General features: G+C 45.4%; 1 protein-coding gene across 1 annotated transcript in view; it reads right to left on the reverse strand.

Annotated features, from left to right (window-relative positions):
* The window catches only part of NR6A1 (nuclear receptor subfamily 6 group A member 1), a 53524-nt gene extending 27609 nt beyond the window's left edge, over positions 1–25915 (reverse strand). The window contains exons 1-2 of the mRNA XM_044269021.1: positions 25870–25915; positions 10066–10296 (exon numbers count right to left, since the gene is read on the reverse strand). Coding sequence (XP_044124956.1) covers positions 10066–10296; positions 25870–25915 — 277 coding nt within the window. The remainder of the gene's footprint in view (positions 1–10065; positions 10297–25869) is intronic.
* Positions 25916–26553: the final 638 nt, after the last annotated feature.

Here is a 26553-nt window from a genome sequence, read left to right on the forward strand (position 1 = left end):
TTACCTCATCAAGTTCCCGAATATAGGGGTTTGGCAAGGGCCAGTGGGCCCCGCATATTTACCTCATCAAGTTCCCGAATACAGGGGTTTGGCATATTTATCTTCTATTCTGCCAGGTTTCTGGCGTAAAAGAAGACTGAAATTATAAGAGCTCCGAGCTGGAGTAGATTTCACTTTAGGCACACGGACTGTCAGAGACGAGGCCTGCAATTCATTATAAATTAGGCGCATCCTCCGGCAGCACAGGGGATATCACAGGCCGGTGTAAAAAGCTGCTCTATGATAAATCCAAACCCCCCTTCCCCAGTGTGCAAACAAAACCCTGACAAAATGCAAGTTTAGCCTTAGTTGTAATTCCTTTTCCTGGTACGCAGTATGGTGTGACCACTGCTCTATATACTTCTATTGGACTGCAGGAGATGGCAGAGCGCTATACTGAGCAGTCCTACAGACAGTGGCCCAGATTTACAAATGTCAGTAGATGGCGGAAGCTTAGACTGGTGTCTCAGGCTGGATGATAAATCTGCTGCAGGGATGGACATTTTCTCTGACCCCCCTACCTACTATTGGTTGGCATACTTTGAGACGGAATGTTACACCAGAATTGTGGCGCAAATTTAGCGCAAAATGGTGCATATGCGGCCACACCCCTTTCCATGAAGCCCCACCCCTTTACATTGAGTCCCATCCCCTTGTGAAGCATGTCCGAAAACAGTGTAGAAACCCTACACGTGCCATATTGCTCCACTTTCCAGACCTATCCTGTAGATAAATGATGACAAATGCTTATTAAGGGAACCCCCTTTAAAGGGATTCTGTCACCTCCCCTCAGCCAAAAAACGATTTTAAAGCAGCCATGCAGCACAGCTTACCTGGATTAGGCTGTGCTCTTTTATCTTGAAATCCGTGCAGCAGTTACTTCAAAAAACGACTTTGATCAATAAGGAAATGCGTCCTGAAGGTGCCCAGAGGGGCGTTTTTTTCTTCTTAGAGAGCCCAGTACCGCCCCTCTTTCAGTGCCCAGCCCGCCTTCCTTGTACTGTCTAACCGCCGCCCCCAGCCTGCCACAGCCTCCCCTCCCTCTCCTCCCCCTCCCTCACGCCGAATGAAGTCTCGCACAGGCGCAGTACCCACTGAGGGCTGCGCCTGTGCGATCATCAGGAGACTGGGGGCGGCAGCTTCATCTTCGTCACTGGGCATGCGCCGAGCCCAGTGACGTCCGATATTAGCTCTTTCCCTCAGTCAGCCTGGTAGGAAGCGCAGAGGATTGCCGATCGGCTGCTGCACCCTGCGCTTTCTCCAGTCTGCCTGCCTTTACTTAATATAATAAGACCTAATTCGCCCCAAAAAAAACATATTTCTTTCCTGAAGGGAGGGTGGGGAAAGAAATCGCTGGCCGTCTTCACTGTGGCAGGCAGACTGGAGAAAGCGCAGGGTGCAGCAGCCGATCGGCAATCCTCTGCGCTTCCTACCAGGCTGACTGAGGGAAAGAGCTAACATCGGACGTCACTGGGCTCGGCGCATGCCCAGTGACGAAGATGAAGCTGCCGCCCTCAGTCTCCTGATGATCGCACAGGCGCAGCCCTCAGTGGGTACTGCGCCTGTGCGAGACTTCGTTCGGCGTGAGGGAGGGGGAGGAGGGGGAGGAGAGGCTGTGGCAGGCTGGGGGCGGCGGTTAGAGACAGTACAAGGAAGGCGGGCTGGGCACTGAAAGAGGGGCGGTACTGGGCTCACTAAGAAGAAAAAAACGCCCCTCTGGGCACCTTCAGGACACATTTCCTTATTGATCAAAGTCGTTTTTTGAAGTAACTGCTGGACGGATTTCAAGATAAAAGAGCACAGCTTAATCCAGGTAAGCTGTGCTGCATGGCTGCTTTAAAATCGTTTTTTGGCTGAGGGGAGGTGACAGAATCCCTTTAAGATAACTATCAAATGCCCTCATTTACTTAAAGGGGTCATGCCATGACTAATGTAAAAAAAATTAAGACATCATATAGTACATGACAATCTCTTTCTAACAAAGCTAGAACCAGCCCTGTACCTCACATGGATCCAGAGATCTCCCCAGTCATTGCTCCAAATGCTTTGCTAGCTTAATTTGATGTTGGCAAATCAGGGTGTGTCCTTTCTGCTGGAGCTCTCTCCCTGTAACTGCCCCAGCTTCTAACAGAACATATGGCTGGTGGTGGTTAATGATTTAAACTGAGCGCATGCATCCGCCTCTAGTGAGTTGGAAAAGAACAAACAGCAGGTGGCGCTATACAGATACATTTTATTGAACTCAGAGGCTGCTGCTAGTTTTTTTTAATTACATGCAATTACAAAATTATTCATATCCAGGAGCTGGTTAAAAAAAATTCTAATGTTTTTCGTGGGACAGCCCCTTTAACATTCACGCCAAGATTGCACATGCAAAAGAGGGTTAATTAGCAGAAGTGGGAAAAAAGGATTGGACAGGGTAAATGGGTTGTCTGGTTTTAGAATACGCTATCTGGGAATTCCTACTGAAGTTATAGATGGGAGACCCTCATTTAGGGTTCAAGCACATGATTGTGGTCTACAATGTATGGGTACCGGCCGTGTGGCTGCCGTCTGAGAACGCAGACCCATTTACTTGTATGGAGTCCGCATACGATGGTCCGCACTGCAAAACGGTAGTGCATGCACTACTTCTTGGCGCTGCCAAGGCAAGGACCAAAAACCCATGGAAGCACTCTGTAGTGCTTCCGATCAGTGTCTCTGTTCCGCAACGCACCTTATCTCCCGGATTGCAGACCCATTCAGTGTGCACACAACTGGTGCCCGTGTATTGCAGACCTGCTCTGAGCATGGCCGGGCAACGGCTGTGTGCATGATCCCTTACCCACCTGGGTGGAGAGTGTCTATATATCTCTGTGGCTTCCAGCATCAGGACTACCTGTGGTCAGCTTATCATCAGAAGATCTATCTGTAGGGTTGTCTACAGCAGGATATGTATATAGAACCTCTACTTATGAACTAGGGAGTATATAAACCCTTACTGTACATACTCCCAGATGAAGTTCCTGTACTTGTCCCCGCATATTACGACCTGTCCCAGATTGACAAACTCAAGGGCTGCGCTCAACCTACAAACCACCAACACTTGTTCAAGGTGTCTGCATTTCAAAGCACAATATGTCTCCACCATAAATCTCGGTGTCACTTCTGTCACTCAGCTTCCTGCCTTTTGACCTTGAATACAGTGAATTGCAAAGAATTTGGGTACAGTATGGTGGGATGAGGCAATGGCGCTTACTCAATTCCAACATCACACTTTCCTAATAGAAAAACAACAGAGGCCAAGGCTTAGCTTATACCTTCCAGGGGGCACAAAGAACACCCAGGTTAATGAGTCTTAGAAAAACACTGATAGTGGCAAGTCATTAAGAGGAGAAATGTTAGTGTTAGAGCCCCAAATGGCAACTTCTGTCTTTCCCCAATGAGGACACCATGGAGCACAATGAGGAGATTTGCACCGAAGCCTCAAATGTAGATTTCCATATGTGTGGTTAAAACTGGCCATCTAAATTAGGTCAGTGGTCTCCAACCTGTGGCTCTGTCTGTAGAGTTTCAACATCCAGAAATTTGCTCTACAGATTTACAAGAAACCTGGAGGCCTAAAGGATCGGGGACAGAAGACAATTAGGAGACAATGGCACATGGATTTGAGCAGCATGATAGGGGGGACCCCCACTGATCAAAATAACCCGGGCACAGTGTCTCCCCATATGAGGGGTGGTTGAGCATGTACGCTGCCACTCATCTCTATGGGACTGCCAAAGATGGGCGAGCGCTGGATTAGTCTTCTCTTCAGCAGTCCCATAAACAATAAATGGGGTGGCACCATGCATGACTGACTGCCACTCTATTTATACAGGGAAACACAGGGCCCCCATTCTCAGGATCAGTGGGGTTCCCAGCAGTCAAGTTTAAAACTTGGTGCAAAAACCCTTTAGGGTCTATTTTCACTGTGCTCTGATTGTACATGTACGGTATAGAGAGAGAGGATTTCCTGATGTATATGTCTGAGGATCACGACCCCATTGGGTGAATAGGGCACTATGGATAGATTTGACAGTGTGAATAGACCCTTAAGCTGGCCATACACATACTTTTTGTCAGCCAAACCCACCAAGAACAGCAGGGATGTCCGACCTGCGGCCCACCAGCTGTTGCTAAACTGCAACTCCCAACATGCCCTGATAGCTGTAGGCTGTCCGGGCACGCCGGGAGTTGTAGTTTTGCAACAGCTGCAGGATCGCAGGATGGGGATTCCTGCTCTAATGTGTGTGGGGAGCTTCCAACTCTCCCCCGACAGATGATGTCAGGGGAGACAAGGAATGGCAAAATTAATGTGTTCTCCAGGGAGATAATTGCAGCCAGAAGTGTCTAGCAGCGGCTTTCTCCTCGCTCCCCATAGCATACACAGACGTGTTCAGCTGAGCCAAACATGTACGTGTATGGGGCAGCCAGGAGGGAAACGGCCGACAACTATTGAATGTGTATGGGCAGCTATACACATCCAATAATGGGGCCCCATAAATGATCAGGTCCCTATGATGCTGGATTACAAGAATTGTATTGTGTATGTTACTTTTTAGCCTAATGCTGACTATAGCCATCGATTCCCTTATAGGGTGGCCATTACACATTCACAATAGCTGTCGGTCAAACAGTCGTTTAGCTGACAGCTCTCTCTCCCGATTCCCTCTTGGCTTCCCCAAACACATAAATGTACGGCTCGGCCACATTCAATGAGGAGAGAAGAGAAAGCTGCTGCCAAACACTTCTGGTGTTGGCTTAGCTCCCGGGAGAAGAAAAGGATTGGACGAAAATATTTACTTTGCCAGAACCTTCTCTCCCCCGATGGGAGTCAGGAGCTTCACATACACGTTAGACTGTAGATCCACTGTTCTCGGTGACTTTGGCAGACCATGCACTAATGTGTATGGGGCTCTTTAGGTCTATGGGGACATATAGACCATCACACGATGGCTACCGTAACATAGTTTAAAAAAGATGACTCCTGCTCAATTCTACAGTCTACCATAGAATCATGCTACCCAACAGTCCCTTGTCTTGCCAAGTAGGGCATGTTATTGGCAGTATGGGGGTAGGTAACTATGTAAAATATATAACCATATCAACAGGGTTGTCCACCTTGGACAATCTATTTTTTTGGAAGAAGCGTTTACATGGTTTCCTTTTGTTGTGACCCTCAACGATCGGCTTGGAATCTATATGGGAATAAGACAGCAAGGATTCAATTCCCCTGCAGCGCCTCCACAGGGGAAACTAAGAACTACTTTCGTTTCCTTTTAAATAAATCTATTCTCCATGTAATACCAGGTCCCCCAAAGTGAAAAAAGCTTCATAGCTGCTACCTGTTCTGATGGTCTCGAGTGCAGACCCCCTAATTTCCTAACAGGATATGTGAAGATGGATTTTGTAAAATAGAGAACCCCTTTAAGTGACAACATTCCTAGGGTACTATATTTTCTTACTGATATCAGATTAGTTTGTTATTGGAATTTAGACAAAGGGAAGATAATGCCATGATCCTGATTAACCATTAACAACCCTGTGATTAAGCACAACAAAGTGTGTCCAAGCAGGTCCTTCTGGTGACCAGTATCTGCTATCTGATCTCTGGTTATCTCCAGCTTTGCCCTGGAGGGCTGAGGGGCTTTGACAGCAAACAGTAACAGAGTCATTGTCTACAGTACTTCAGACGGTCTCTCTACAAAGCTTTGCTGGAGCAAGTTTGATCTGTTTAATCCTGTCTTTTCATCCCATAGCAGTTACCCCCCAGAACAAAAGAACTGGGGAGTTGAAATCCATCTGCCATCAGGGAAGAGTTGTGAGGTCCCCATACACATTTCATGGTTCAGCGCTTCAGCGAGATTTATCAAAGGTGTATGGCCATCCTAAAGGCCTTCATACACATTAGGGTGCATTCACACGACAGTTTAATAATTACAATATTTTAATCTGCCCAGGGTACTCCAAACACTACATATTTCTGCCCTTTCATGCTACCACTTTCCTTCCCCTGTTCTTGGCATCACTACAATTAGGCAGGAAGTTTACAACCAGAACTTCCTGTTGGGCTTTCCAAACATGCTTTACTCTGTAATGTTTGCCCCTTGCACCTCGCATGTTAGCTAGGCAGAGCAAAGGATGCTGGGTGTGGTTAGAAAACCCAGGAGGAAGTTGATGAAAACAGGAAGTTCTGCATGTAAACATCCTGCTAGGATGCAGTGAAGCTGAAAAAAAGGGAAGGAAAGTATATAGTATATAATTTGTTTGGGGTCCTTTGGGCAAATAAAAAAAAATTAATTATAATGCTGGAGAACCCCTTTAGGACTGAAGGTGAAAATTTTCAACCGCATCTTGAAATACATGCAGAATTGTATACCCTTCAGCTGCTCATACACAGAACATATGAGCCTTCTGTCAATCTATAGCCCATCATTATATACATGCATACACATCAGCTATCTCAATACAATACAGCAGATCCAATTTCTGATTAGGCATAAGGGTATTGAAGACAAGCTGATCCAATCAAGGACAGTACATTTCTCAATTCACTATCCGGGCGGCTACACTAGTGATGTATACAGAGGACAACTGTCACCATATAGGTATCAATTACCTCTGCTGCAGTCAATGTCCACAAGTCAAAGGCCCAAGGCCAGGGGTGTTTATATAAAGGCTTTTCTCCAGATAAAATAGGTAAAGAGCGCACGTGAATGCCTATTGTGTTACTCAATGAGTCAAAACTAGCCTTCTCAGGCTGATACCATCTCCTAATCCTCATTCCTTATCTTTGTCTTGACTGCAAACTTTCCCAAAACTGCCAGGTGTCGCTGAGACTCTCCGTATTCCCTGGTGGGAGTAGATCAGACTTTCATTCTCCATTGTCTAAAATCCATAATAGGAGCCTTATAGTCAATTTACCTTTGCAACTAGATTTAAGCAGCCCGTTTCCTCACCATTTTTTTTTCCCATAAAATTTTCTTGGAAAGCTGGGTGACAACCCATATGGCTGCCGTAACAGATGGAACTGTGGCTTCTATCCGGATTTTACAGAAACTATAAAATGTTAAGGCATCTGGGAGGCAAGAAACATCGCCCCTGTTGTCCATAGGCTACGTCTGGTATTGCAGGTCAGCCGAATTTGCTAGAGGTTAAGCAGCAATGCCAGACATAATATATGGAAAAGCAGCAAAACCAGGCCCTGTTGTCCATGTTATCCCAGCCTAATGCCCCTTTCACACGGGAGAGAATTCCGTGCGGGTGCAAGGCGTGAGATGAACGCATTGCACTCGCGCTGAATCCTGACACATTCATTTCAATGGGGCTGTGTACATGAGCGATGTTCTATATTCTGCGTTTTTCACGCAAAGCAGGCCCCATAGAAATGAATGGGGCTGCGTGAAAATCGCATTCGCAAGCAAGTGCGGATGCAATTTGATTTTCACGGATGGTTGCTAAGGAGATGATAATTTATTTTCCATTATAACATGGTTATAATGGAAAATAATAGCATTCTTAATGTCCCTTGAAGGTTAAAAAATTATAAAAAAATTACTCCTCATCCACTTGATCGCGCAGCCGGGATCCTCTTCTTTCTTCTTCCTGCAGGACCTGCAAAAGGACCTTCGATGACATCATCGATGGCGCTCACCACGTGGTGAATGAAGATAGGAGGACTTTCAGCGAAGGTCCTTTTGCAGGTCCTTGCGCAATCAAGTGGATGAGGTATTTTATTTTTATTTTTTTTTAACCCTCAAGGGACATTTTACTATGCATTCTGTATTAAGAATGATGATATTTTCCCTTATAACCATGTTAGAATGGAAAATAATAAAATCTACAGAACACCGAACCCAAACCCGAACTTCAGTGAAAAAGTCAGGGTTCGGGTCTGGGAACCACATTCAGTTTTTTCTCACAAGTGTGCAAAATGCATTGAACTCGCGTGGAACAAACTAAACAACGGGATGCAATCGCAGACAAAAGTGACTGAAATTGCGTGCCTACTTGCGCGGGTTTGCCGCAATGCACCCTTAACGCATCCGGCCCTCACCCGGGACGCCCGTGTGAAAGGGGCCTTAGGGTTAAAAGCCGCAGCACATGCGTGAGTCTGAATCTCTCGCAAGCGCTTTGGAGAGAGTCACTAACACTTGCGATGCAGGTTGGAATCCTAGGCTGGGATCACACGCCCAACGTACGGCATGAGATCCCGGAAGTAGCGGCCGCATGGGATCGCTGCACATCTTGGATAAATATGCCCCATATTGTATGTCTGTGGAGACTGTATGGAAACAGCAGCAGGAATTAACATCAAAGAAGCAAATTTGCTATCACAGACTTGGGCCGGCCCAGCAAAGCAGGGATACCAGCATGCTGCATTTGGCTAGAAAAAGATGCTCTATAATATTAATAATAAATAAAAAAAAGTGGTAATATAAATTATAAGTCTACTAGGAAAAATGTTGAACATAAATGGATTGAATACAACTAGAGAATATCTGGCTGTTACACCAGACTGTAGTTATATGTACTGTCCACTAGGTGGAGACAACACACCATTACATTCCTTCTATGCTGACAAGTGTTACATTGCAAGTGCACATCCCCAAACTTCAATTCATCCTTTAGATCTCCATTCCTTTATCAATTCAGCTGGTTACATACAGTGTCGACACAAACCCTCATCACAGGCAACTGCTCCATTCTAGGTCTGTACCGGGAAGCACGGTGGCTCAGTGGTCAGTACTGGTGCCTTGCTGGAGTCCTGGGCTCAAATCCAACCAAGGACAACATCTGCATGCAGTCTGTATGTTCTCCCCGTGTTTGCGTGGGTTTCCTCCCACACGCCAAAGACATAATAATAGGGAATATTATATTTAGTATTACCGTCGGAAGGACATTTTTTGTGTTCACTTAAAGGGGTATTCCATTGCACAGGGGACAACTTATCATTGGGATCTGACCACTGGACCCCCAACGTTCCCAAGATTGGTTGAGCATGTGCACCACCTCCCTATTAAAAGTCTATGGGACTGCAGGAGATAGCCGAGCACTATACTCCGCTATATAGAGCAGTCCCACAGAGAAGAACGGAAGAACGTAGCAGCTCCACCTGCCGCTTCATTCATATGGCGCACAGGACCCCCGCTCGCGTGATTGTTGGGGATCTAGTCGAAAGGAAAGATTTTTTTTATTCTTATGCACTTATATGGCGCTACTATATTCCGCAGTGTTTACAGACCTTAGCATCATGCTGTCCCCAATGGATATTGGGAGGATATGCCACCAATGTTAGATCGTTGCGGGGGTCACACTTCTGGAACGTGCGTTCATCTCCCCAAGGTGATGGAAAACTAATTAGCGAACTGCACAATAGCAGCCACCCTCCATTCACTTTTATAGGAATTTCAATAGAAATCTCCAGCAGGCCCATAGAAGTGAATGGCGAGGTGGTGGTGCATGCACTGGGAGCTCTCCATTCACTTATCTTCAGAACTTCCATTTGTTGGCGACCGTTCTGGAGATAGGATCAGGTCCCTGAGGTTAGACCCGCACCTATCTAACATTGGTGGCATATCCTAGCAATGTATGCCACCTATGTATGAGATAGGAAGACCCCCTTTTAAGCGGACCATACACCATAGAAAGCAGTTGGCCGAATGGTTGAGCAGCCAATTGCAAGCCGCGAAGGTGACCGGCCTTGGTCGCGGCCTGCTATTGGTTGCTCTTCTGTCTTCGGATGTTTTGATCCGAGTGACGGGGAGATGCAGTGGTGGCAGGGATCCAGTGCAGCGCGGGTCTTTGGGAGCAGGTTAGTATAATCCATACAAGGGGCCCGGGGGGATATTTTAGATATCGGATAACCCCTTTAAGGCAATAATTTGGGGCCTGGTGACCAATAACTAGAACTCTGGAAAATTGGGGTGTCTGCTCCTCTGCTTATACACATACTATCTACTAATAAATTCATTCATTAACTGCACAGTCAGACATCTCCATTACCTTTCCTGTTCATCCCCATTTGGAGGCACTTGAGGAGTCGACAATACTGGCAGCGGTTCCTCTGCTTGCGCGACATGACGCAGTTCTTGTCCCGACTACACCGGTATACTCTCTTATTGCAGATGCTGCGCTTAAAGAATCCTTTGCAGCCCTCACATGAAATGATGCCATAATGCAGGCCCGTGGCACGATCCCCACAGATAAGGCACGCTCTCTGGTCAACGCGGTCATCTACGGAAGAGAGGAAGAAGATTACAATGAGGAGGGGGGGAGAAGTATATCTGTCATGTCTACCATAGAGATTGTACAGGGTGAACGGAAAACATGGCAGCTTTGTTCCAAAATCATCACCATCCCTGTCCCTGGGTTGTATGTGGTCTTGCAACTCTGCTCAATTGGAATGGCTGGGGCTGAACTGCAATACCGCAAACAACCTGCAGATAGGTGTGGCGCTGTTTTAGGAAGTTGCCTTATTTTTCTAATCCTGGACAATCGATTAAGCTGTGTCCACAGTTCCAGGGCTGGTTACTCCAGTAGATAGTGTCCTCCATCTACGCATTATCTACAGCCAATCATCTGAAACCGACAATATACCAGAAGTGACTTCCTGAAATCCTGATGTACAGGATTAATGAGCATAAGGTACATGGACACATAAATGAAGCATCTCCACCAGCCTATAATCTGTGCACAGCAAAATCCAGCAGAGATAATTAGTTAATTATGGGGAGAACGGAAGAACGTAGCAGCTCCACCTGCCGCTTCATTCATATGGGAGCTCCTATTTCCAAACTAATCTAATAGGCAAAGAGGCGAGGGACCACAATGAGCATCTCACTGTAGAAGACCTGGCATGTCCGTGGATTAGACATGCAGCCTACTAAATTCAGTGGGAACTAAGGCTACTTTCACACTTGCGGCAGGACGGATCCGACAGGCTGTTCACCATGTCAGATCCGTCCTGCGGTTATTTCGCCGTGCAGCACGGCGGTGCACGGCGAAAGCCGCCGGATTAAAAAGCCTGACATGCAGTAATTTTAGTCCGGCGGCCTTTCGCCGTGCTCCGCCCCCGTCCCCATTATAGTCAATGTGGACGGAGCGGCGGTACGGCGAAATAGCCGCAGGACAGATCCAACACGGTGAACAGCCTGTCGGATCCGTCCTGCCGCAAGTGTGAAAGTAGCCTAAGAGGCCTGTCCAGCAGTGGAAAACTAAGGAGCTTAAAGGGGTTGTCCGGGTTTAGAGCTGAACCTGGACATACCCATAATTTCACCCAGGCAACCCCTCTGAGGCTAGCATCGGAGCATCTTGTGCTCCCATGCGCTCCCTTGCCTTGTGCTGGATCGCGCAGGGCAAGGGCTCTTTTATTTACAATAACACACTGCCGGGCGGAGGCTCCGCCCAGCAGTATGTTCGGTGACATCACTAGCTCTGATGGGCGGGCTTTAGCGCTGCACTAGTAGTTTTACAGGCTAGGGCAGCGCTAAAGCCTGCCCATCAGTGGCAGCCCTAAGGAGAGCCCGGTTCGTCACCGGAACTCCAGAAAATGCCTTTGCCCTGCGCGATTCAGCGCAGGGTAAAGGAGAGCATCAGAGAATGTACTGCCCGATGTTCATGTCAGGGGGGCTGCCTGGGTGAAAATGGGCATATGTCTGGGTTCAGCTCTGAACCTGAACAACCCCTTTAAGTGCACTGAGGGGCATGGCCAGTGCTGAAATGATGAAATGAGGTGCACTGAGGGGCTATGACATCACCCCTCAGTGCACAGAAGCATCATTTGCATATAGAATGAGTTTTGTTTGCTTCGGTATACCACAACAATTTTTTTTAAAGGGGTTATTCCATGACTAATGTAAAAAATGAAAATCAGACATCATATAGGACATGACAATCACTTTCTAACAAAGCTAGAACCAGCCCTGTACCTCACATGGGTCCAGAGATCTCACTATTCATTGTTCTGCTAGATTTATATCAAGCTGACAGCTCACGGGGAGTGTATTCTCTGCTGCAGCTCAGGGGGCGTGTCCCATGCTCTCCCTATCACAGCTCAGGGGGCGTGTCCATGCTCTCCCTATCACAGCTCAGGGGGCGTGTCTCAGCTTCCCTATCACAGCTCAGGGGGCGTGTCTCAGCTGTCCCCATCACAGCTCAGGAGGCAGTTGTAGGATGAAACTGAGCATGTGCGGCCATCTCAGTGAGCAGCACAAAGAAATAAGAAAAAAAAAACATCAGGTGGCGCTATACAGATACATTTTATTGAATAGCTCAGTGTAATTATGACATGTAATTACAAAAGTATTCAGATCGAGGTGCTAGAATGTGGAATAGTTTTCGTGGGACAACCCCTTTAAGTCAGTTATTGTTGTAATCAGCAGGGGCAACCCTACCAGGCAGTTTGCCTTGTTTAATAGGGGTTATCCTGCTGACTGGCGGTATTTAATAGGCAGCAAGTCTCCACGATCATTCACTTCTTGCTCAAATAATTCCTAGAGTGATTTGTGATCCATACTGGAGTCTTATAAGTGTGGTGTCATCATACCTGCTGGGCTGAATAAGAGAGCGCACAGGCCAGGGAATTATCACTTCCTCGGCCTGTGAGCTCTTGTGCTCTGCAGACCTGCTGCAGGGGACAGTATTGTGTGTGTATTGTGTGTTCCACTCCTCGGGGAAACGGGGCTAGGTGTATGTTTTTTTTTTTTTATAACACTACAGGCTTCACTGTTGTAAGGTGACATAGCTACAGTACATAATTATTGTGAGGGAGCACTAAGGTGGCATTCTGCAGTGTGTGGGGGCACTAAGGGGGCATAACTACTATGTTAGGGGAAACTAAAGGTGGATAACTATTGTGTAGGGCCACTAAGAGGGCATAACTACTGTGTGAGGGGGAACTAAAGGGGAATAACTACTGTGTGAGGGGGAACTAAAGGGGAATAACTACTGTGTGAGGGGGAACTAAAGGGGAATAACTACTGTGTGAGGGGGAACTAAAGGGGAATAACTACTGTGTGAGGGGGAACTAAAGGGGAATAACTACTGTGTGAGGGGGAACTAAAGGGGAATAACTACTGTGTGAGGGGGAACTAAAGGGGAATAACTACTGTGTGAGGGGAACTAAAGGGGAATAACTACTGTGTGAGGGGGAACTAAAGGGGAATAACTACTGTGTGAGGGGGAACTAAAGGGGAATAACTACTGTGTGAGGGGGAACTAAAGGGGAATAACTAATGTGTGAGGGGGAACTAAAGGGGAATAACTAATGTGTGAGGGGGAACTAAAGGTAGATAACTACCGTGTAGGACCACTAAGGGGGCATAACTACCGTGTAGGACCACTAAGGGGGCATAACTACCGTGTAGGACCACTAAGGGGGCATAACTACCGTGTATGGCACTAAGGGGGCATAACTACCGTGTATGGCACTAAGGGGGCATAACTACCGTGTATGGCACTAAGGGGGCATAACTACCGTGTATGGCACTAAGGGGGCATAACTACCGTGTATGGCACTAAGGGGGCATAACTACCGTGTATGGCACTAAGGGGGCATAACTACCGTGTATGGCACTAAGGGGGCATAACTACCGTGTATGGCACTAAGGGGGCATAACTACCGTGTATGGCACTAAGGGGGCATAACTACCGTGTATGGCACTAAGGGGGCATAACTACCGTGTATGGCACTAAGGGGGCATAACTACCGTGTATGGCACTAAGGGGGCATAACTACCGTGTATGGCACTAAGGGGGCATAACTACCGTGTATGGCACTAAGGGGGCATAACTACCGTGTATGGCACTAAGGGGGCATAACTACCGTGTATGGCACTAAGGGGGCATAACTACCGTGTATGGCACTAAGGGGGCATAACTACCGTGTATGGCACTAAGGGGGCATAACTACCGTGTATGGCACTAAGGGGGCATAACTACCGTGTATGGCACTAAGGGGGCATAACTACCGTGTATGGCACTAAGGGGGCATAACTACCGTGTATGGCACTAAGGGGGCATAACTACCGTGTATGGCACTAAGGGGGCATAACTACCGTGTATGGCACTAAGGGGGCATAACTACCGTGTATGGCACTAAGGGGGCATAACTACCGTGTATGGCACTAAGGGGCATAACTACCGTGTATGGCACTAAGGGGGCATAACTACAGTGTATGGCACTAAGGGGCATAACTACCGTGTATGGCACTAAGGGGCATAACTACAGTGTATGGCACTAAGGGGGCATAACTACTGTGTATGGCACTAAGGGGGGATAACTACTGTGTATGGCACTAAGGGGGCATAACTACTGTGTGAGGGGGAACTAAAGGGGAAAAACTACTGTGTGTGGCACTAAGGGAGCATAACTACTGTGTGTGGCACTAAGGGAGCATAACTACTGTGTATGGCACTAAGGGAGCATAACTACTGTGTATGGCACTAAGGGAGCATAACTACTGTGTATGGCACTAAGGGAGCATAACTACTGTGTATGGCACTAAGGGAGCATAACTACTGTGTATGGCACTAAGGGGGCATAACTACTCTGTGAATGGGAACTAAAGGGGAATAACTACTGTGTGTGGCACTAAGGGGGGGCATAACTACTGTGTGGGGGCACTAAGGGGACTCTGCAGGATTGAGCATGTATACATAGGCATTGTGTGGAGTTAGAGTGCCTTAATGTAAAAGATTATTATACCTTAATATTATACCTTAAAAGCCATGGTGCCGGATCAGGTTATTGCTAATTATATGAAATTACCAGAAGGGAACGACCCATAATCCCTATTCATCTTCTGGCTGATTTTATGATAGTTTGAACCAGGATTCAACGAAAATCCTGATTTTTACCCAGACAAGTGGATTTTTCCACACAAACCCTCCTGCGAGACAAGGAGCCGAGATACATTTAAAGAGACTTATTTTAAGTGACTTGCAATGTGAAGCATGATTTAAGATTAAACGCAGATCCAAGATAATGAGGATACATCTAGGTTAACGAACTAGAATGCTCCAGTCATCATTCTGGCAGTTTCCTCTCTTCGTCTGACATCTCCGTCCCTGAAAATGACGGCCCGCCAAGTAGGATTGTGCTCACAGAGTCGGCAGCCCAATTCTGTCGCAGTGGGAAAGTTACCATCAGACGATCCCAAATCTCACATGACAGCGCTTCTCGCTCGCGGACATTCAATTTACATTTCTCTGTTCTATCTGACGAACGATAAAAGCCGGCGGCAAACAACTTTAACCTCTTCCACACAGTAGAGAGGGGGAGACGCATCTGTGGGAACTGAAGGGTTAAGTTTAGCATATTAAAAGACCACTAACCCCATGGTACAAACCTTACAAACGTGTAGATATGCTGAAATCCCCACACATTTATACAAGTATACAGTATATATAACTCATTTGCATATCTTCTTCCCAGAATTCCAGAGGAGCACTGCTTGGCCTATAAGACTCCTCGCTTTGATTATGGCGCTCTCCATAAGGAGATCTAGCACCCCCCAAATATAGTAGGACTTTCTTCCCTTTCTGTGGGTGGGCGGCAGCTCATCAAGCACCTACACCTCCCAGAATGCACTTTAATTAGCTCTTGTTAAACCCTTCCCCCCCTGCACACATCTCGCCCCAGAGATACATATGGTATGTCACGGCCCCACAATTTCCTTCTCCGCTGTCTAGAGACAGAGCTATTTATTTCTATGAATTTAGAAGTAGGGGTCAATGAATGAAAGGGGTCTAGACCATTTCACTGTGCCAGCACTGGGGGGGGGGGAGGGAAGCTACTGAGCATGTCAGTCCACCTCTGAATGCAGGAGAAGGTGGACCAGGAGGATAACCAGCAGGGGGCGCCACCAGAGAGGAAAGTGTAACATACTTAAAACTCCTTACAATATTTTCATGGCATCGCCTGCTCACTAGCGGAGGAGACCACTGCTATTACAGCACAGGGAGGGGCAATCGCTTGTCTCCATGCCGTATAGTGGTTTGCCGGCAGCAGATTATTGTTAGACAGCACGATCTGCCGCCTGCATGTCAAAAGATATGGATTGCCGATGATAGAGTTTGCTCGTTCATCGGCGGCAGTATTACACTGCCAGACGATCGCTAACTAGCATTACTACGAACGCTCGTGAGCGATCATCTGTCGAAAAATCGGCACATGTAATACAAAGATATCATCCAGTAAGTGAAACGCTGAGAAATCCATTTACCATGCTAATGAGTTACGGTAGGGCTTGGGAAGGGCTGCTATAGGGCAGATTTACATGTTGCAGTCATATTCAGGCATGGGATTCATCCGGTTCTCCAGATCCGTTTGTTAAAATTACAGCTGAATCAGAGAACCGTGTTGCTGGCTGAATCCCGATCCGGAGCCCAGCAGCAGGTCAGGGGGAGAGGAGTAGTGATGGACGAACATTGGCCGGGACGGTTCGCGAACGCGATCAAATGCTCGCGAACCACAAGTTCGCGGCAGGCCCCATCCACTTTAATGGCAGGCGAACCTGAAAAACCTTCAGGTCATATTTGCAGCCACCAAATACTTAGTAGAAGTACACAAATAGTCCCACAACATGGACAGTGACATACTAGAGGGGGACCAATGGCAAAAATTCCCACAAAAAATATGTATCTCAATCAGGGGCCATTTTAATGCGTCTTAAAGGGACACTGACAGGGCCAATAAGCATATTGAGGTATATATATGGCAGTACAGGTCTTATAATGGGTATTACAATCATCTAAGTATCCCCCCTGTCCACATTATACATACAGAAAAACTTAAGTTTTATAACCTGCTCCAACGGTCTTCAATCTGCCCAAGGGGCGGCGTTTCACCTCTTGCGCCCAGCCAGCCTCCCCCAACTGCCGCTTTGAAGCGCCGCGCAGCTCATGAATATTCAGTTTGCTGGGCGGCTTCTGCGGTCCCCGCTCTGAAGCGCTGCGCTTAACAGTGCCCGGCGCATGCGCCGGATCTTGTGAAGTCCGGTACAGTAAGCGCCGCCCAGCTCATCAATATTCACTTTGCTGGGCGGCGCTTACTATTCCCGACTTCACAAGATCCGGCGCACGCGCCGGGCACTGTTAAGCGCAGCGCTTCAGAGCGGGGACCGCAGAAGCCGCCCAGCAAACTGAATATTCATGAGCTGGGCAGCGCTTCAAAGCGGCAGTTGGGGGAGGCTGGCTGGGCGCAAGAGAGGTGAAACGCCGCCCCTTGGGCAGATTGAAGACCGTTGGAGCAGGTTATAAAACTTAAGTTTTTCTGTATGTATAATGTGGACAGGGGGGATACTTAGATGATTGTAATACCCATTATAAGACCTGTACTGCCATATATATACCTCAATATGCTTATTGGCCCTGTCAGTGTCCCTTTAAAGGGAAATTCTCTGAAATGTGCCCAGCTGGAGCCTAGAAATTTTTTATTTTAGACCACAGGAGTACGGGCCTTAAAAATGAGGCATTCACCTGACATAAAAGAAATTGTGATTATGTGGCTCGAGGTACATTATGCGGTCACTGAATAACAATTTTACTGTAGGCCACCTTTTTTTTTAGATTTTTTTTGGGGGGGCAACTGGTATATCACACCAGTAGAAATTATTTGTTCCAATGTCGTTCGTCACTCTGTATAGCTGAGGTAACGCAGCAAAACCGCAAACAAAGGCAGCACTACCTAAATGCACTATATAGAAAGTATATTATAGGTATATCACACCCCTGCTTCAATCAGTTTTTGGGGGGGCAACTGGTAAATCACACCAGTTGAAATTATTTGTTCCAATAGTGTTTGTCCCTCTATATAGCTGCGGTATCACAGCAGAACCGCACACAACTGCTGCACAATACAAATGCACTATAATATACTTTCTATGTTAGAAATGATATTATAAGTATATCACACCCCTCAATAAGTCACACCTATACCAGTCCTTAAAAGGACTTTTGTGGCTCTATTAGCTAGCGTTTGGTGTCCCTAACAGTCTGTCCCTGCTCCACACAGCAACCTCTCCCTACACTGGCAAAAGACAGAATGTAAAATGGCGGCCAGATCAGGTTTATTTATAGGGTGGGGGGGGGTGTCCATGTGCTGAAACGTCTCAATTGGCTGTCCTGTACCACCTGATGGATGTGTCATGGGTCAAAGTTCTTCACAATGTAAAGTTATATGGCAGGCGCGAATATCGCCATATGTTCGCATGTTCGGCAAATGCGCAAAGTTTGCTGCAAAACGACCGCCGGTTGAACTGCAAGGCCACCTGAGCCGAGATTTGTACTGCGCAGGACACAGGCCAGAAGAGGCCTGCATCGCTGCGAGCATGGAGGTAAGTATTAGTGTTTTTTTTTCTTTTATGTGGCGCGCTATGGGGGCATCAACTGGGGGAAATACTGGCACATGATGGTGGACACTATTGGGACATTACTGGCACATGATGGGGGATACTATGAGGGCATTACTGGCACATGATGGGGGAAAATATGGGGGCATTACTGGCACATGATGGGGAACACTTTTGGGGGCATTACTGGCACATGATGGGGAACACTTTTTGGGGCATTATTGGCACATGATGGGGAACACTTTTTGGGGGCATTATTGGCACATGATGGGGAACACTTTTTGGGGGCATTATTGGCACATGATGGGGAACACTTTTTGGGGGCATTATTGGCACATGATGGGGAACACTTTTTAGGGGCATTATTGGAACATGATGAGGGGGCATCAACTGGGTAATTACTGGCACATCATGGGGGTCACTATGTGGGCATTACTGGCACATCATGGGGGTCACTATGGGGGCATCTACTGGCACATCGTGGGGACACTGTGGGGGCATTACTGGCACATCATTGGGGACACTATAAAGGCATCTACTGGCACATCATGGAGACACTGTGGGGGCATCTACAGGGGACATTACTGGCACATCATGGGGGCATCTACTGGCGCATCATGGGGGACACTATAGGGGCATTACTGGCAAATCATGGGGGGCACTATGTGAGCATCTACTGACACATCATAAGAGAAACCATGAGGGCATCTACTGGGTGCATTACTGGCACATCATGGGGGACACTATGGGGCATCTACTGGCACATGGGTGATTATGGTGGCATTGGGGGCATCTTATACTGGCACATTATGGGGGGGCGCTATGGAGTTGGGGGGAGAACACTATGGGGGGCATATTATATAGACACATTATGGGGGCACTATGAAGAAGCATTTATACTGGCGCATTATGGGGGACACTATGGGGGAATCTTATTCCAGAACATTATGGGGGTGCTATGGAGTTGGGGGGGAGAACACTATGGGGGGCATATTATATGGGCACATTATGGGGGCATATGGCGAAAGGGAAGGAGCGCTATGGGGGCATTTTATACTGGCACATTATGGGGGACACATTGGGGAAGGGGAGAGTACCACTTGGAACCGAACCCAAGTTCGGGAAATGTTTTTTTTATAGTATTAGAACAAAGTTTTATGCGAATCGACTTCAGATGTTTCATCCGAAGTCAATTCGCTCATCCCTAGACATAATGTTTACACTATTAGTGTCAGGGGCACTATTTGTGGTACTAGTGTTATCATGGGGATTATCTGTTTCTGTATTATAGTATTGGGGAGCACAGCGGGCACAGTATTGGAGGTGGCAGGATGAGTTGTTTAGAAGGTAGGAGGAGGATGGAAAAGTAGCAGCCTAAGATATTTTTTTTTTGTCAAACTGCAGAGACAAGAGATGGGTGAAAAATCATCATGGGTTCTGTGTGTTGCTTTTCCTTTTTCTTTGCATTAGGCCTGTAGAAGACTCCTGTTCGTCCTTCCTTTTGGAGGCACAGGTACTCTCGTCTCTGCCATTAGTACCAGGGTCCTGTAGGGCTAGATAGGACTCTAGGTATTCCTGCGTATGAACGCACCTACCTTTGGGGTCTGTTCATACTGGTAGTCAGTCAGGATTTTGGTTAGGGTTTTCACTAGGAGGTGTCCATCTTCCTTGCCTAGTTCTCAGGCCTGATTCCCTGTTCCCCCCCCCTTCCCTTCTATGCTCTTTGTGGTGTTTCCCTCCCACATCGAAGCGTGACATTATAAACTGCCAAAACCGTCATTTTTACGTCCACACTCATCTGGGGATGAGAAACAGCGAGTCGGTGTGGTTATTTCCTTGCTTAAAGGGAACCTATCATGTGTTTATCACCCCATGAACAAACTAGCCCTTATTATAATTACTAATTTCAATAGTCTATTCCTCCCCCTTTTTTTTTACCTTAGTAATATATTACCTTTGCATTCCCTGTTTTTTTCCCCCCGCCAATTATTAAAATAAATGATGTAATAAACCACGCCACTTTTATCATCTACAGCTCCTTTATTATTTTATTTCTGGCCACAAATCCCGCACATGCGCGCTGTCTGATCAGTGTAATGACGCACATTCATAGCTGAAAGTAAACTGTGCAAGCGTCGGCTCATCCTCACTTCCGGTGGACCAGTACAAGTCAAGGAGGAGAACGCTTACCCGAGATGTACACTCTGCCCGCCAAATAACTCCTGCTTGTACTGGTCCACCGGAGGGGAGGATGAGCCGACGCATGCCCAGTTTACTTTCAGCTATGAATGTGCGTCATTACACTGATCAGACAGCGCGCATGCGCGTTATTTATAGCTTCTGAAGTGAATAGGGGAGTGGCTACACCGCTGAATAGAAAAACGCTGGACTCATATAAAAGTTAGACGTCACGCTGGACTCGAATCAGCTCATTAGCATGCGGCGCGTGGCATCTTTGTGTGTATATTATGACGTAACCATCTGTCTCACCAGTAAGTGAATAAATTGAAGGTACTTTTTAATAGTTAATGATTGTATATAAGGAGTTATATTATAAACAAATACCCGCATGACAGGTTTTCTTTAGGGGGATGCGCAGTCATGGGTTTTTTCTCTGCCGACTGGATCGCAGTTTCTCCGGTCGGTAGATTAATTTTACGAAGCTTTGGGTCTCATCTACGATGATCCGGATCGGACCTCTCTAGCCGAAACCAAGCTGAGCGGCCTTCGTCAGGGTGATCGTCATGGCTCCTTAGGTTTATTAAAAGTTGGGCGGTATGTGTGTGTAGTGTATATAGGGTGTATTTATGTATGTGTACCATGTATATGGTGTATTTATGTGTACGTGTGTGGCATATTTATTGTGTATGTATATGTAAACATGTGTCGTGACGACGCGTGTCCGCGGTTGAGTAGGGAACCTGTCGTTAAAACTTTGAATCCCACCCCTGGTCATATTGCAGTTTTTGCAATAAATACATATGTATATCCTCATTATTATGGTGTCCCTGAAACTTGTAAATGATTAAATTAAGATAGAATTGGTGACATATGCAATCCTAATACATCAGCACATGGCTTGGTAAAATGTCAAAGCAGTACGGGTACATTGGATTTGATGCCATGTCAAGGATGCGTATGGATAGGAAATCACTTTGTAATCCCCACGAGAGCAGCAAATGAAAACGTTTTCTGGCCGACTGTGAAAAATACAGATGTAGCAGAGAGGATTATGTTGCCCCTATGATATTACAAGTGGTTAGCAATTCAATGCATCCCAAAGAGTTTGCTGACACAGTCAGCTCAGCTACATCTGTCATCTTTCAATTAGTAATACTCCTCTTTACACAAATTATGTCAACAGCTTTTCCTGAATGATATTTAAAGGGCAATGTAATACTGAAATGTATAGAAGACACATCATGCATAACAGCAATGGCTGTAACCCTTTCCTCCCCTAATGACCCTTGGGAAGCCACCCGTGGTGACGCTGATAATTTATCGGCTTCAGAACTAACTGAATATTTATTGGTCTACAACATGCATGTGTTTTCAGGGGCAGCTCCAATCTATACATAAATGACATTAGAACAGAAAGGATGTAACAGAGGCTGAAGTATCAGCAGCAGTGTATAGCACTGACAATACTGACCTACAGTTACCGCAACGTGCTATATGGACAAATCCGATGCAAAATCTGCATGCTCAGATACAGACTCTGCATGGCACTGCCACGTATTTCACGTCTTGCATTGCGCTGACATGTGAAATCAGCAGCAATTCCACAACAAATCTGTTTGGAAACCAGCTAAGATATACAGATTTTGCATCAAATTTTTCCAAATTACCGCTATGTGCGAGGCTACCCTAACAGCAATGCCTACATAATACACCATATATTAGGATACATGGTAACCACAAGCCTCACCTGCCAAAGCTGTGTGCGACTGAACAGGATGCTCATCTATAATGCCAGCCCTATGTATGTGGAGTAAAGGGGTTCTCCAGGATCTTACACTGATGGCCTATCCTTAGGAATATCATCTGGCAAAAACAACTACAAAGCTCTATCCACTTCAACGGGAGTAGGAACCAGCTCCATCCACTACAAAATGGATGGAGGTGTTTAGTTCTAGCCCCAGAAAACTGCAGAAGAACTTATCGTCGGGACTCGCCTTCCTCGCTGATTTGGATAGGCCCGAAATATAAAAATCCCATCAAATATCAACCTGCTCATAGACCTTTCAAGTCTACTGCAATGGGCACATTGATCATTTTGTTAAATTTTTTGTTGAGGTATTTTTGTAAAAAGAACATATATATTGGGAGATGTATGTGCCTCAATTCTGACTAAATTTGCACCCAAAAAAATAAATGAAAAACCCTGACATCCATGATGCTCATCACATCTATTATGTGCTTTAAATATCTTTTGAGCCTCGCTCGATAATAGATGTGGCTCATTGAAAATTGGGCAGGGTTTAGTGCGAAAGGAGTGTGGCCTGAGATACTTATCGTGCCAAAATTGCCCAAAATTAAGCAAGCCAAGAAATAGCTGGTGGAAATTTAGACATGCTTCTAAAGATGCATCAGTGTCAGATAATGCTGACCTATCTTTAGCCAGGATTAGTACATCTGCCCCATTGTACTGGAATAATATTTGGATGAAATGATGTGTGATATACTGTGCATAAATGTGCCTTCTATCTCATTGTTCATTTACTACTATGAAAGGAAGTCATGACCTATCTATGGGGTCTGATCAGGTATCATGACATCTTCATCAGCTTTTCCCCCACTATTTGGAAGACATTTTAATTTTCCTTAAAATAAAAGGCAAGGAAGCTGTGGGTTTGTGGAATTCCTTTCAAAAAAGCAAAATGTCACAAACCTGTCACTGTGAGCTATTTATATCAAGGGAGGAGCAGAGTGTGGACAATGGTGTGGATCAATAGTCCGACATTCCAGGAGGCGATCTATTCAATGTTACTGTACAGATGAGGACAACCTGGTCACCATAAAGCCTGAATGGAGATGTGGGGTCACTGAGAGACAGAGGAGCTTCCTGAACCCTGGACAAAAATTCGGAATGAATGGGGAAAAGTTCAGTTTTGCTCATCAAGGCTTTTTCGAGCCAACACACACAAGAGCAACTCTATTTGCTTAGACAGTGGATGCTTTCGAGGTCAACTGCTCCCACAAGAATATTGAAGAGTGTATTTTCTCCTAAAATTTAAAAAGATGAACTATGGAGTCGGGCTCTTGAAATGTCCTCTGCTGTGAATTCAAGTTTGAAATTATATTTAGCATTCAAACCAACATGGCCACCGCAAAAGCTAACACAAGGGGGGGGGGGGGTCACTCCTTGTATTCTTGACTAATGTAGAGATACACCCCTAACCCCCATCAATATTGTTTCTTTAGGATGCTGCCACACAGTTAAAAAAAAATAAAAAAAAATGCATCCAAAAATGCCTAACCTGTGCCAACTTTTGCATGTTTCTTATGCATTTTTGTGTTGTTTTTGGCCGAACACATGCCTTAGCATAATGGCATTTTTTTATGCATTATTTTTTTATTTTATTTTTTTAGATATATATAGGAAAGTACCCCCTGTAAAGTCACTTCCTTTTCTGAGCAGCATGAAAAGAATTCAGTGCAAAAAAAATTACTAAACATTACCACTTGCGTTTATTTCAAGCAGAGCACAAAAACTAAAAAGTGCACGCCACAATCTAAAAAAAAAATAAAATAAAAATTATATATATAGATATATTGATATGTCATTGTCAGGACCCACCTATGTACAGGATACCAATGCAGCACATACTGACATGAGCAGAAAGTGAAGAGACGTAATTGTTGCAATGTTGAGCTGTATATACGGTATCTTTACCCTTTCACCATAGGGTGCACATAAAGGAAGGCTGCGTCAGTATCTGGAGCATTAGGCTACAGTCTTGTGAAGATGCCTGCTCGGTTTGTTGATGTCAATTATAAGCACATTATTTACGGCCTTTCGGGGAGGTTGTTTAGGGCTGGGAGTCGTCAGGAGAGGAATGCTCCGCTTGCAGATCACTGAGACAACCCTGTTAATCTGTTTGAACATCTGACTTAGAAGAATCCTCCATTCCTGCTCCTTTGCTTTGTAGCCCTGAATTTTCTAATCTTCTGCAATGCTTTAGCAGATAAAATATAGGGCATACCATGTTATTGGATTTGTCACTGTCTTTTGTCTTAGTGCCATCTACAAACCTTTCTGAAATTGACAACAGATTACATTAAACCTAAAAATAAGTAGCATCTTCTATACTAATCACTAGCAATATTCCTCTGTTTTATTTCAGTTTAGGTGCACGTCGGAACTGAAAAATGTTAGGAGTTTTATTTGAGGTGTATATTTACATCTTACAGTTCAATGAACTTCATGTAGATGTCAATACACATAGTACTAAATAAAAGGAGGACCAAGTGCACATGATCCTTCGGTTTCAAGAGCAAAAGCGCCTAGCATATAGTCACAAAAATAAGTTCATATTATAAAAGTGCAAATGGACAGAGTATCATGTGTCCTCTATTATCTAGGAACATTCAAGGATCCCATCTCCACCAAGAGCAGCCCGAACAAGCAGCATCTAAATTCAGGGCCCAAACAACCATGAAGGAACAAGGTATCCCTGATATCTTGATGCCCTTCAGGTATTTGGGTCATAGGAGTCCAACACTTATGCTGGCTAGAAGCCACATACAAGTAAGCCCTTTTCTTCACATATACTCCATGTGTAAGATACACATCATAATAGTGGTTTAATATGCATCCAAATGTGACCTTAATCTGTGTGTGTGGTCTTTTTCTGAACAAAACTTATGATGTTGAGATACCCTACAATGCTTGTTTGACAACAATCCCAGATTGTGCCACACAGAGAATGGGCCAGCCAAGTAGAAGGTATTACACTTGTATGGTCAGCTGTTTGAAGGCAGCAGTTGGCAACTGAAACTGAATGTAAAATCATGCAAACTGTAGTACATTGTAGGGTGTTGTGTTGCAGATTCTTGTCCGAAAGCCACCAGCAGCTTTGCACTTCAAAGACACTCCTGATACAAAAGATTGTGCACTGTTTTGCACTACCTTATGCAAGAAACAAAAAATGTCCATGACACACAAAACTATTCCTACATGACTCTACAACCCATACCTACCATAAATACATATACAAGTCTGTACAAGTCTTCTGATAAATTTTCAGTTGCTATATACTCATAGCCTACTATATTTACTTGTTGGCAGATGCAGTCATTCACACTGGGATCTGTGCATAAGCTAATGTTTGTTACCAGCTGAAGACCTTGTTGGGCATCGACTGTTGGGACCAAAAAGCATTTGCCATCTTTGAATGTTTTCACCAATCCTCCCTTGGAGTGGTGCCAGTGGTTCCTACTGCTCTGAACATACCATGCCATTTGTCCAAAAGAGCAAGTCTTTGTGGAGACCACTCCATTATCCAGACTAGTTTTTCTAAGAAAGACTTACGATTCCACCAAATACTTTAGATACTGGTTGTCCCCTAGAAGACAACATTTTAACCCAACTTTGGGTTGCTGTCTCACTGTATATGGCCAAGATGAGCAGGCTTACGAACAAAGGATCTAGTGTGGATTGGATGTGATAACAGTTGGCTGGTAACCATTGAATATCTATGCTCATTGGTTGGTACTGCTGCAGAAGTCGTTTCAAATTTGACCAATAAGTACTCCGGTTCCTATATATACAGACATGTCACTGTTCAAAATGTCATCTATTTGAGAAGACCACGCCTGATCTAAAAAAGACTTTTGTCTGCAAAATTCATTGCTTTTTATCTATAAATTTGCCCTGTATTAGTGGACCACTTTTCTAAAAAAACATTTTTCACTGCAACTGGGTGGTCAAGTATAGTATAACCGGCATAACATCTGACGTTGCATATGTTACTTCAAATGTCGAAAAGTGACCTAAAAAGACCAGGCAATTTCAACAAGGGACAAAGTAATATGGTGGACGTAATTTCTAAGGTCCACATTTTTTTATTTTTTTTTTACTGAAGTCAATGTGCAAATAGTTGCTGTGCTTTTTTTCTTTTTTTTTTTTAACTAATGG

This window comes from Bufo gargarizans, chromosome 9 (genome assembly GCF_014858855.1).
Source record: "Bufo gargarizans isolate SCDJY-AF-19 chromosome 9, ASM1485885v1, whole genome shotgun sequence".
Taxonomy (NCBI): Eukaryota; Metazoa; Chordata; class Amphibia; order Anura; family Bufonidae; genus Bufo; species Bufo gargarizans.